Below are 13122 nucleotides of genomic sequence, written 5' to 3' on the forward strand. Positions count from 1 at the left end.
AGAGGACAATAAGAACACAGAATTATACTTGCCTTTTAACCCCGTGCAAGACCGCTTCCTTATCAGCATAAACACAGCCATGGCGTTTCCTCCATTATGGCAGCCTTCACTCTGGGAAGAAGGGGGCGGGGCATGGAGGGGCTTTTCTAGGCTGGCTGGTAAGGAGTCTCCTGATTGGTGTAATCATAGACAGCCCCTAAATAAACCAAACATCAAGAAACGACTGACGTGTTTTTCTACCTTCTGTTTCAGAACAGAGAGAAGGGCAAAAAAGGAGCACCTGAATTGCACTGGGCAAATGAGGATTAAGGCAAGGTTCTGTCCTTATCCTCAGAAGAGCCCTAAACCAAGGACTAATCTCGGACCACCTTAGGAGAAAGTTGGTTATTTTTTTTCTTCAATAGTCCTTATGTTCTCCAATTAGAAAATACATTTTTTTTTTGTTGACCAACCAACCGGTCCAGTGTGTTCTTACACACTTTTAGTGGCAGCGGTGGGATTGGAGGAGCACGCCATGGAGGCCATCATCAAATCCTTAACAGATGGACAACAACAACTGCAGCAGCTCATGCAGGTCCAGAGCCATCAAGCGCAGGCGGATAGACAGATACTACAACAAGCCTTATAGCTACAAGCAGCCAACCAAGATGCCCTAAAGCAAGTCACAGAGGCCATGACAGCTGCAAGGGCTTCCAGTATAGCCCCAACCAATGTCCTGCAGAAATTCCAACAAGGGGATGACCCTGGATATTTCTTTACGAATTTCGAGAGAGTGGCCAGAAATTCCCAATGGCCGGTGGAAAAATGGGGACACTTTATTGCTCCTTTGCTTACCGGTCCCATGCAGGGGGCATACCAGGCCGCCAATCCATCGGGTGACTCAAGCTATGCAGACAAAGAAAACCATCCTAGAAAGGATGGGCGTTGACGAAGAGGCTTATAGGGCCAGACTAAGAGAAACCAAGTTAAGGAATGGGGAGATGCCTAGACAACTGTATTACAGAATACACGATCTCAGAGAAAAATGCCTAAAACCCACACCAGGATCAGTACCGGGCATTATGGACAAAATAACTAGAACAGTTTATAGAAGCCTTACCCCCCCATGCAAAGATGGGTCCGCCAACACCACAGACCAACACTAGCTGAAGCTATTGACATCGCTTCTGCCTTTCAGAAAGCAGGACCCCCCTCGGGTTATACCTACCGACTTAACTAAGACAGTACCCAAAGGAACAACCACTGGAGAACCCAAAACCTTAAGATCAGAGGCAAGGGGTCCCTGTTAGCCAGCCATCAATCGACAGCCACAATGTTTCGATTGTGGAGAGTGGGGGCATATCGCCTGCTTCTGCCCAAGGAAGCCAAAGGCAGAGCCAATGGAGATCGGATGGGCTCAATCAAGGGAGTTAAGAAGAACACGAGACCCCTATCTGGTAGAAGTCAGAGTGGATGGAACACCCCGTCAAGGACTGCTCGACACAGGAAGCGAACAGTCGGCCATAAGACCAGAAGTAAGTGGGGATATAAGGGTTGGGGAACCTATGATACCAATAAAGTGCGTGCATGGGGACACAAAATTGTACCCAACAAAAGAGGTGGATCTAGAGGTCAATGGGGTACATTCCAGAATGAGGGTTGTCATAATGCCAAACTTACCAGCACCTGTATTAGTGGGGACAGACCTACCGTCATTTCAAGAACGTGTGACTGAAACCGAATGGCTCAAAACCGCCCCTTTTTACAACTCTGGGATTGAGACAAAGAATAACCCCCTACAGAAGAAGACAAGGAGGGAGGTTATGGGCTGAGATAAATCAGTATGTAGGTCTGATCGACTGGATACCAGAAGACCGGAAGATAACATTTCGGAACGAGCTGTTGACAGATCCAACACTAAGAACTGCAAGAGAAAAAGCAGTTCATACCACTGGTGAAGGTACCGGCTACCCCTGGTTTAAGGCAAAGAAGGGTCTTATCTATCTAATAACCTCAGACCGTCAAAAAAGGGAAATCGAACAATTGCTGGTTCCTGTGAGTTTCAGACCTACAAGTATTAAGGTTGGCACATGATGACGTAATCGGGGGCCATCTCGACAAAGATAAAACACAAGACAAACTGCTAAAAGGGTTCTATTGGCCCGGAATTTATTGAGAAGTAGCCAAGTTTTGTGATGAATGCCTGAGATGTCAAAAGACAAGCCCTAACAAACCAAATAAATCCCTACTACATCCTATTCCACTTATAAAGGAACTGTTTTCAAGGATTGGAATGGACCTGGTGGGACCATTAGAGCCTATTAGTCACGGCCATCAATATATATTGGTCATTGTGGACTATGCCACGATACCTGGAGGCATTCCCCATGAGTGGTATAAGTTCCACGCAAGTATGCAACCAGCTAGTGCCTTTCTTTTCAAGGGTTGGGATACCCAGCGAGATCGTGACTGACCAGGGAAGATGTTTTGTGTCAGGAGTGAGGAAAAGAAAAAGCCCACAACTTCGCATTAAGCAATTATGCACGTCCATTTATCCCCCTCAAACCGACGGGGTAGTGGAGAGATATAACAAGACAATTAAAATGATGCTGAAAAGGGTCACCATGCCCATCGGTAAGGATTGGGACAGAGTACTACCCTGGGTACTCATGGTATTGAGAGACACCCCTTAATCCTCTATGGGATTTTCTCCATTTGAGTTGTTATTTGGCCATCGCCCAAAAACCATATTGGACATAGCAAAATCCGAATGGGAAGAACAAGAGGAAGAGACTCATCTCACAGATTAAGTTATGAATCTAAAAACTCATCTATCCAATCTGAGGGAGATGGCACAAGAAAATTTGAGAAGAGCTCAAACATATCAAGAGCGTTATTACAATAAGAACGCCAAAGTACGGTCATTCAAGGTGGGAGATAAGGTACTCGTTTTGTTGCCTACTTCACAAAACAACATGTTGGCACAGGGGCGGGGCCCATATAGGGTTAAAGAGATATTGGGCCAGTGAATTATCTGGTGGAACAACCAGATAGGAAAGAAAAAGTACAGAACTACCATATAAACCTTTTGAAGGAATGGAATGAGGCCACAACAAATACCCCAGATGAATGTATCCCACAGGTGAACTGTGTAGAGTCAGATTTCAACGCAGTTCAGTGGGGCACCCAACTCAACAATAAGGAAAAACAAGAGTTGGAAAGACATCTACTCTCGTTGAAGCATGTGTTTTCTTTTTTTCTGGGAAGGACAAACTTGGTGGAACACGAAATCAACACCGACCCGAACCAAACAGTAAGGGTCCGACCATACCGATTACCAGAATCCAAGAGAGAAGCCATTAAAAAGGAGGTGGATGAAATGCTAAGGCTAAGTGTCATAGAACCATCAACTAGTCATTGGTCATCACCCATAGTGCTAGTACCAAAACCAGATGGCTCCACCAGGTTCTGTATGGATTACAGAAAGCTAAATGAAATCTACACATATCAAGCATACCCCATGCCAAGAATTGATGAAATGTTGGAAAGACTGGGTGCCGCTCAATATATAAGCACGATCTATCTAACCAAGGGCTACTGGCAGATCTCTCTTCGGAAGGAAGATAAATTGAAGACTGCTTTTTCAACGCCATCAGGGTTGTACCAGTTCACAGTACTTCCATTCGGATTACATGGAGCACCTGCCACTTTCCAGGCCTTAATGAATAAGATACTAGCTCCTCACACTCTCTACAGCTCAGCCTACCTGGATGACATAGTAGTCTTCAGTCGATTTTGGAAAGAACACTTGGACCACCTAAAACAAGTAGCCGCCGACCTGGGAAAAGCCGGCCTACACATAAATCCAGAGAAAAACATCCTAGCTGCCAAGGAAACGGGATATCTCGGTTATATGGTAGGAGGGGATGTAATCAAAACACAAATAGACAAAGTGGATGCAATCCTTCGGTTACCCATGCCGAGTAATAAAAAACAGATACAGGCATTTTTAGGCTTCGTAGGGTACTATAGACTGTTCATTCCACTGTTCTCCAGTGTTGCCAGGCCACTCACCGAAGCTCTGAAATCGTCTTACAAAGGGAATGTTTTGCAAGACCCCCTAGCACTAACGGCATTCCAGACACTTAAAAAAAAAAAAAAAAAAAATCACATAGCAGCCTTGCCAGTATGTCCAGATTTTAAGAAATCTTTCTTTGTACAAACTGATGCCTCCGTAACAGGGCTAGGTGCAGTACTATCCCAAGGGTCAGAAGAAGATTTATACCCAGTGGCATTCATAAGTCGAAAACTCTTAAGACAAAAGTTGGCATATTCGACAAAACAAAAAGAGTGTCTTGCCATTAAGTGGGCCATTGAAACCCTTCGATACTATCTAATGGGTAGACCGTTCACAGTTTTCACTGATCATGAACCCCTACAATGGTTGGCGACACACAAAGACTCCAATCATAGAGTACTGAGATGGTTCCTTATTCTACAAGCCTTCCATTTCAAAACTGTGCATAAGCCAGGAGCATTTCAAGTGGTACCGGATTATCTATCAAGAAGTTTGGATCGGCCCGACCGGCTCAATTCCTCGGGAGGTGTGTGTGAGCCCCTTTCTCGATCACCGGGACACGCGATAGTGCACCTTCACCAGAATGACACAGAACGAGGGCAGGGAGCCGACGAAACAGAGGACGCCTGGTGGGGAAGGGACGCCGTGGAGTCGGGACCTGTTTCAGGCAAAGATACTCTGCGGATGGAATGCCGTATGTCGGGCAGCGGACAAGCCGATGGGAACAGAGAACCCGAGGAGGCAGGGACAGGAGGTGAAACGGGAGTCACTGAGACAGCTGGCAGCGAGGAACAAGAACATCTGAACACTTCGCGAAATGAAACCCCGGGTCCCTACCAACAGCATGCAACCACAGCAACCATGTGGGCAGGGAAGCCAACAGTAAATGAGGCCCATAAAATAGCAGAAAAGAGCGGAAGGCTAACAAAAAGGACAATAAGAACACAGTATTATACTTGCCTTTTAACCCCGTGCAAGACGGCTTCCTTATCAGCATAAACACAGCCATGGCGGGTCCTCCATTATGGCAGCCTTCACTCTGGGAAGAAGGGGGCGTGGCATGGAGGAGCTTTTCTAGTCTGGCTGGTAAGGAGTCTCCTGATTGGTGTAATCATAGACAGCCCCTATATAAACCAAACATCAAGAAAGGACTGATGTGTTTTTCTACCTTCTGTTTCAGAACAGAGAGAAGTGCGAAGAAGGAGCACCTGAATTGCACTGGGCATACGAGGATTAAGGCAACGTTCTGGCCTTATCCTCAGAAGAGCCCTAAACCAAGGACTAATCTCGGACTACCTTAGGAGAACGAACTCCTGTTGTGTTTTTTTTTTTCTTCAATAGTCTCCAATTAGAAAATAAAATATTTTTTTTGTTGACCAACCATCCAATCCAGTGTGTTCTTACACGGAGATTAAGACCGAAAGAGGGGCCCTGTTCATCCCTCCACATTCCAACTGCTGTAACATCTGACATGTTATCAATAAGAACCCTCGTTCACTTTCCTCCAAATAGGCAAAACATTATTTAGATTACTACCTAGACTGCTTCTTTAAAACTGTTTTTTGTCATAGGCCAATAGTCGCACCTAGCTTGCAAAATTTTTTCATCAGCTGACATTTTTGGGGGAATTTGAGGACTTGGGGGGATTTTAAGTAGCGACACCATAGAAGACATAAGCTATAACTGACAAGAACTGAAAACATTAAAAACTATATGGCTCCTTAGCATTGAGGGTAAGCACCCCTAGAGAGTATACTCCTTCTAATTCCACTGTAAAGAACATGTGACACTTCGCCATCATACATTGAATGAGAATGTAACGAAAAACATGTAACACATGTACCATGTATTGAAAAAAACAACTTAAGAATAGTGCAATAGAATTTTTTAAGGAACCTCAATTTCTCTGGTGAAAATCCCACATCAAATAAATCACAGTATGGGTCTAGAAAACGCAAGGGAACATAGAAACCAGCAATAAAATGACAATTATTTAAACACAAACAGCATGAGGAATTCCTATTGCATAACCCTTGTGCGTCAACAGTGAAACATAGTAAGAACATCATAAGTGGGCTCTTCCTCAGAGGGAACTCACCAGAATTGCGGCCCAAGAAGAGGCATCAACTATATAGGTAGGCTCCTGAAAGCTTAGTGCCCAGAGCCCTGTATCACATTCGGAGCGGCTTCCATGTTAGTCTGCAGGGGACTTTCATTTAACTCCTGGCTGACCGTTGCCTCAATAAAGCCCTCCACTCCTGTGAACACTACTATCAGGGATAAAGGACACTGGATCTTCAGCGGCACCACTTGGTCAGGGATTTGGAGGACAGGATCTTGGTAAATGTGTTGATTGAACATGGTTTGGCCTTTTGGACCCATGCACCATATAAGATCAAAGATTTATCTTTTTGAGCGAGTGTGAACCAGGTGATGTTGGTGTCAGATGTATCACTTGGTTGATGAGCTCCTTAGAGAGGTTCTTGACAATTTCCAACCTATACAGCATTTAGCTTCAGTTTAGGATCTTAATGTGGTACTGTCCAAGTGGATGGTGTCATTGTTTGGATTGATGTATTCTCCCATTTGAAGTTTCCATCATGGCAGGAAGCATTACCACCATTAAGATAGGAGGAAATTGCCACTTTTTTCCGTTGTTTAATACAGTCTGCCTAAACAGGCATCTCCTGGTTTAAGAGCACATGCACAACCACGTGAGTGTGACCCACGCAGTACTGCTATTCTACACCTTAGTTTCACTCCTTTGATGTTGTTTTGGGCAGTTTAGAGGCTATTGAAGTGTATTAGCGCATCAGGGGCTTGACTGGTGACTCCGCGCCCAAGCCCAACCGCTCTGGTGGGGGCGTAACCCTCATCTTCCCCGAGTGGATTCCTGCCTCTGTCATTCCTACGCAGGCCTACTACTCTTTTGAATGTCTCGTCTGCAGACTCTCTCGCCTAGCCATTCCCTTACTGTGGCTACTATCTACCGGCCACCTGGTCAGGTTTCTTCCTTCCTCTCTGAGTGGGCGGACCTCTCCTCCTCACTCCTGGCATCACCCACTCAACTCCTCCTTCTTGGAGACTTCAACATTCACCTGGATGCCTCCTGTCCCCCCCTCTAAACTCTTTCGCGACCTCTGCGACTCTCTCTCACTCACCATTCTCCCCTCTGGCCCGACCCATTCTGCAGGGCACACTCTCGATGTTCTGATCTCTTCAGACCTTTCCCTCTCTGTCCCTCTCTCCACTCCTCTCTCCTGGAGTGACCACTTTCTCCTATCCTCCCACATCACCCTCCCTACCCCGCAGATCAAGCCACCTCTGTCACTGCCGCCCACCTTCTCGGCCGCCCGACCCATGAAGCGTGTCTCAGTTGAGGCTTTCGCCGCCACCTTCTCACCCCCTCCTCCCCCCCTGGCTAACTCTCACCCTGACACAGCCCTCTCCATGCTCCACTCTTCTATATCTGATACTCTGGATATCCTTGCCCCTGTCATGAGAATCCACCTGAAGCCCAAAGCCAAGTTTAACTCCTGGTATGTCTCAGACCTCGTCACCCTAAAACGCAAGTGTAGGGTTGCCGAGAGGAAATGGTATGCTTCAAGTTCATCAGCTGACAAACTGGCCTGCCGCCTCCTGCAGAGGCAATACCGGCTCTCTGTCCTCACAAAGAAGAGAGCTCATATCCAAGCCCACGTCTCTGCACATCTAACAACTCGGCTGAACTCTTTAAAATTTGCAAGGAACTGGCCAATCCTGCCACAGTCTCTACCTCTCCTGTCTGTTCGCAGGCCCTCTGCACAGCACTGGCTTCTCACTACATTTCAAAAACTCAGGGCATCCTGTCCTCACTCTCCTCCTCTCATCCCCCTCCCGCTATTCCCTGCTCTTCCTCTGGCCCTTCTGCAGCCACCCCTCCTTCCTCTTTCTCTGCCTTTCCCCTTTTCTCTCGAGACGAGGTTTCTAGACAAGTCCGATCTATGAAAGTCTTGTTGAAACAGGTTTACCCCTGTTCCTCCAAAACTATCAAGGATCACATCGACTCCCCAGCCCTGGCGGATTTCTGCAATCACTCCTTCGCCACCGGAGTCTTCCCTTCCACCCTGAAGCACTCCCTTGTGCACCCTCTTCTTAAGAAACCCTCTGCCGACCCCTCCTGCCCGGCTAACTATCGCCCAATCTCCATCACTCCCTTCCTGGACAAGTTCCTGGAGAAACTGGCCATCTCCCAGCTCAATCTCTATACTGAATCTGTTGGTTGTCTTCATGACAATCAGTCTGGCTTCAGAGCTGCCAGAAGCACGGAAACTGCTCTCCTGAACATCCGTGAAGACTTGCTCACCAGCCTCGACTCTAACACCCCTTGCGTTCCTATCTTGCTTGATCTCTCTTCTGCCTTTGACACTGTCAACCATGCCATCCTGCTCAACCGTCTCTGTGATAACCTGGGTATCACTGGTCAGGCTCTGGCGTGGCCGACTTCTTTCCTCTCCGACCGACCCTCCCAGGTCCAACTTGGGTTCTTCCTCTACGACATCTTTTTCTCTACCTGTGGATGATACTCATTTTCAGGCTACCCTCGGCCCCCTCCTCCTCTCCCTCCCTCATCTCTGACTGTGTCTGCCATCCAGGATTGGTGCCCCGCCAACAACCTCTGCCTTAATGCCAATAAGGCTGAGATTCTACTTATCGGCACACCCACTCCCTCCTTCCCTGCAGCTCTCTGGCCGGCCTCTCTTAGCCCTCTTCCCACTCCCACCTGCAAGGCTAAAACCTCGGGGTCATCTTCGACTCTGCACTCTTCTTAGAGACCTCAGAGATGTGAGGGGAGAAGAAGTCACACTACCAGCTGCACCTCCTTAGAGGTATTCTTCGTTTCCTCTCCTTCCCCCAGAAGCTCACTGTCTCCAGAGCCCTGGTCCTCTCTAAGCTGGACTACTGTAACAGCCTCGATCTAAATCTGCCTGCCTCCACTCTCCGCAATGTATCCAGAACAGGACTGCGAGACTTGTCCTTGGCCTCAAGCCCAGGGATCGTATCCCTCCAGGACTGAAATCTCTGTACTGGCTCCCAGTGGCTGCGAGGATTAAGTTCAAAATCCCTCTGCATTGTACACAATGCCTTCTGGGGTCTGGGACCACAATACCTTCAACTCTCTCTTCCTAAATATCTTCCTTCTCGAGCTCTTCGCTCATCTGCCTCCAACTCCCTCAGGGTCAGTCGCTTCTCCAAGCAACAAGTTGGTGGCGGATCACTTTCTTCGGAAGGGGCCTTTCTCTGGAACAGCCTTCCTGCCTCCCTGAAACTCGAGGAGAACCATCTCTGGTTCCGGAAACACCTCAAAACCTTCCTCTTTGCTTCTGCTTTCTCTCCTCCACTCCCTTGCTGAATTCCTGACTGAAATTGCACTGGTAACCTGGCAACCCCTGCACTTGGGGAGCGTTTTTCTGTATCCCTTCAGTCCCCCTACCAGCACTTATGTATGCACTTCCTTGCACTTGCCACTAACTGGCTGTTTTATTTGTCTTATTTTATCGAATTTATTCCACTTTCCCATGTACTGCACTTTCCCTCTCCCTTCCCCCGTGCACTTTTCCTTTCCCCCACTTCGCATGCACTTGTGCGATCTGAATGACACCTAGCCTAGTAGGATCGTTGTCTGTCCTCCCTTGTTCCCCCCCACTTGCCTCGTCGCGCCTTGAACCACTTGTGTATAGGCGCGTTATAAATGCCATATCATAAGATGATTACACAGTGGTTGCATGTGAGTTGAGAGCAAGTGCTTGTGTTCTTAAGGGGTTAGACATCTATTTTCATCTACAAAGATATGAAAAGAAGGTAAAATAGAAGGTGGTGCTGGTCAGACAACATGGCGTTTGAACTCCCTGTGAGCTTTGGGTCAAGCTCTATCGGGTTGCGAGGCGCTGAAGCAGCCCAGTGATTGGTTTCAATACTGGGCAAAGCCTTCCCCGCTTTATGATTCTGCAAAAAACATTATGTGTGGTCCTTTGAGCTACAGATTGGAGAGGGCTCTCTTTGCTCTCAACTCACATGCAACCACTGTGTAATCATCTTACTCACCAGTCAAGCCCCTGATGGCTGCAACTCACTGGAACACCCTCCCTTCCCAACTCAGGATGATCGAATCATACACAACCTTCCGTAAAGCCATGAAGACTGAGCTTTTTGCCTAAGCTCATCCCCCGGTGCCCAGTTTATGACTGTCTCTGCCTACTGCACCAGAATTGTAACCCTCCGTAATTGATGTAACTGTCTTATTTATTGTACTGGGCCGCTATCTTTTAACCTCTATGCCCATGGGTTGCAGCGTGCTATATAAATACTAAAATAAAAATAAAATAAATAAAATACACTTCAATGGCCTCTCAACTGCCCAAATCAACATTTTCTGTTGTCACCAGCCCCAGGGACTGAAATGATTGCGAGCTGTGGTTCTCCTATGCAAGGAACCTTCCTAGATGACACTGCCTGCCATGTAGTGGTGACTATGCTGAGGCCAATCTATGCTGGTGTTGTGCCGCACCTTTGTTTGGGATATCACAGAAGGACCAGGCTGTGAAGTGAACGACTCTGTTGAATGTTCAGCGGTGATGATGCTAGCAGATTTATGGTCTGCGGATCTAGGACTCTATAGACAGGGATGAAATCTCCTTGTCCTTTAATTAAATGTGTGTGGTACAATCTGAAGAGGAATTCAATTTAAATGTATCCAACTTATAAAATCCAGGCTGCTATACGCATTTTTCTGTATGTTTGGTAGGAATGTAACCACTGCACATATATCAATACCTGGTCAGCAACATAAACCTTCTTAAAGCTGTGATACTGTTTTTATCACGATGGGCGTAGCTAGTAAACAGAGGTAAAAGTTGTGGGAAGACCAAAAAAAAAAAAAATAACACTTCACTTTGCTTTCTAACAGAAAAAGGAAGTTAATCTGGCAGCGAGTTGTAAAAAAGAACAAACAGCACTACATTGGCTCTCAAACTACTCAGATAGTAAATTAACAAAATGTGTTGCTTGTATTTCTTGAGTATAAAAAAGCTTTACCTGATTAGACATGAGCGTAGATACACAGGCATAGAAAGAGTCAATTTTATCTGCTTTAATGTCCTGCAACAAATCCTTCTCTGTGAACAGATTGATGACCTTTGGGTACCATGTGTTACGTAGCTTCTCTTCAGCGTTTGTGCAGGCCAAGGACACATTATTTCTCAGGGATTCACACTCAATTGGTCCTTTTTCCCTGTAATTGAATAAAAACATTCATGATTCAATAGTATGCCACTGGCAACATCAACAAAAACTGTGAAAAAGTACTTATAAGGTAAATATCATGTATGCTTTTTCTGCGATAAAATTGAGGATTTACTTCACTTCAAGGCCAAACTCAGGATTTGGCAGGGCGGTAAAAGTGGTGGTAATTCTGTACCATCACCTATTTATCGCTCCGCCAAACTCGGAATGAGTCCCCATGTATTTTGACTACAAACACATTTTTATGTTTTGGCTCATGGGTTTTGCTAGTGTGCCCCAGCTGAAACCAATAGCTCTATACGTGGGATAAAGCCTAAATTGGATTCACTGATAATCTGCTTTGGATATCTTCCATCCTGCTCCAAACTACTTGTCTGCTCACTTGTAAGAAACACGTGCACGACACTTCCCGAAGTGTTGCGCTTTTCATATTGGCTGGACATGGTGTCAATCTTTTTTCAAATAACAGACAGTTTTGTTTTCTCTTCTTACAGAGCCACCTGCATCCAAGCCAATATTATTGGCAGATGTGTGCTACAGATGGGTGCTTTATAAGACCACTTACCTTAACTTGTGCTAATTTGAGAATGGCATGCTTTTTCAGTTGAGATGTAGGGTGTAAACCAAATTTACCTCCAGCATCAGTTCACTCATTGAAGCCCTACACAGTAACACCAAAGTACAGGTTAGACTGACGTTGGAAGGTGACTCAACCACTTTGATTGACACAAAGGGTGTATCCTTGCGCCCTCTAACTTCTTGTTTCTGATATGGGAGATTCGTTCCAGGACATCATTACTGATGCCCCGAAAATAGGCTCCCAACAGATCCCAGCATTGCTATAGGCGGACGAACTGGTCCTGTTGTCTAAGACACCACAGGGCTTGCAGAGATCATTAAATGCACTGGCAACCTATGTTCAAAAACATTTATTAACCATAAACTTTGAAAAAACAAAAAGGTAGTGAGTTGCAGTGGCAAGACATAATTTAAGAAAACATCAACCTGGTCTTTGCAAAACACTGAATTAGAGCTTGTTCATCAATATAAATACTTGGGTGTTGTTTTCAGTCACCAGAATTATGGCAAATTTGATTTGCTGAGTTTGGAGAGAAAATTAACCACAGCTATTTCACAAACAATTGCTAAACAAGCAAAATATGGTAAATTTTCAATAACTCCAGCATTGACGTATTATCATCAAAAGGTCACTCCCTTACGGTTATATGGCTCAGAAACCAAGACAATCTTACCAGAAACTGTGTGACAAAGGTTGAAGGTACATCTTGGCAGCAAATTCTTAATCTGCCAAAGGTGTTCCTATTGTTTGGGTGAGTTATGAACTGTGTCTCATATCTTTATATGTAAGGGACTTGTGGCATTGAGTGCTCTTTTCTGAAAATGTCTGTCAGCGGCAAAATCAAAAATGCTCCTGATCATTTTATCAAGGTACATGTTTTCCACAAAACATGTCTTTATGAATAAAGGGAAAAACACAGTGCTCCACACATTAGCTGAAGCGGACATCTCATTACAATTATTGTTGAAAAATCCTGGTCGAGCTAAGGTCAACATTTTTCCACAAGATTGGATTAAAACAAGAGAAAAATGTCAGAATTTATCAAGATTTTAGAGACAATCCTTTTCAAGATAAAAAGTATAATATGGTGGAATCATATATGAACAAGTGTATCTCCAGCGCATAAATCAGCCTTTTTACGTTTGACGTTTAACCTATGGCTTACGAAAGATATACAAGCAAGGCACAGAATAATTGGGAAACA

General features: G+C 45.5%; 1 protein-coding gene across 1 annotated transcript in view; it reads right to left on the bottom strand.

Annotated features, from left to right (window-relative positions):
* The window catches only part of DNAH12 (dynein axonemal heavy chain 12), a 3791933-nt gene that overhangs the window by 3349875 nt on the left and 428936 nt on the right, over positions 1 to 13122 (bottom strand). Inside the window, exon 8 of the mRNA XM_069643677.1 lies at positions 11132 to 11327. Coding sequence (XP_069499778.1) covers positions 11132 to 11327 — 196 coding nt within the window. The remainder of the gene's footprint in view (positions 1 to 11131; positions 11328 to 13122) is intronic.

The sequence above is a fragment of the Ambystoma mexicanum genome, chromosome 2p, assembly GCF_040938575.1.
Source record: "Ambystoma mexicanum isolate Mex_15411 chromosome 2p, UKY_AmexF1_1, whole genome shotgun sequence".
NCBI classification, from domain to species: domain Eukaryota; kingdom Metazoa; phylum Chordata; class Amphibia; order Caudata; family Ambystomatidae; genus Ambystoma; species Ambystoma mexicanum.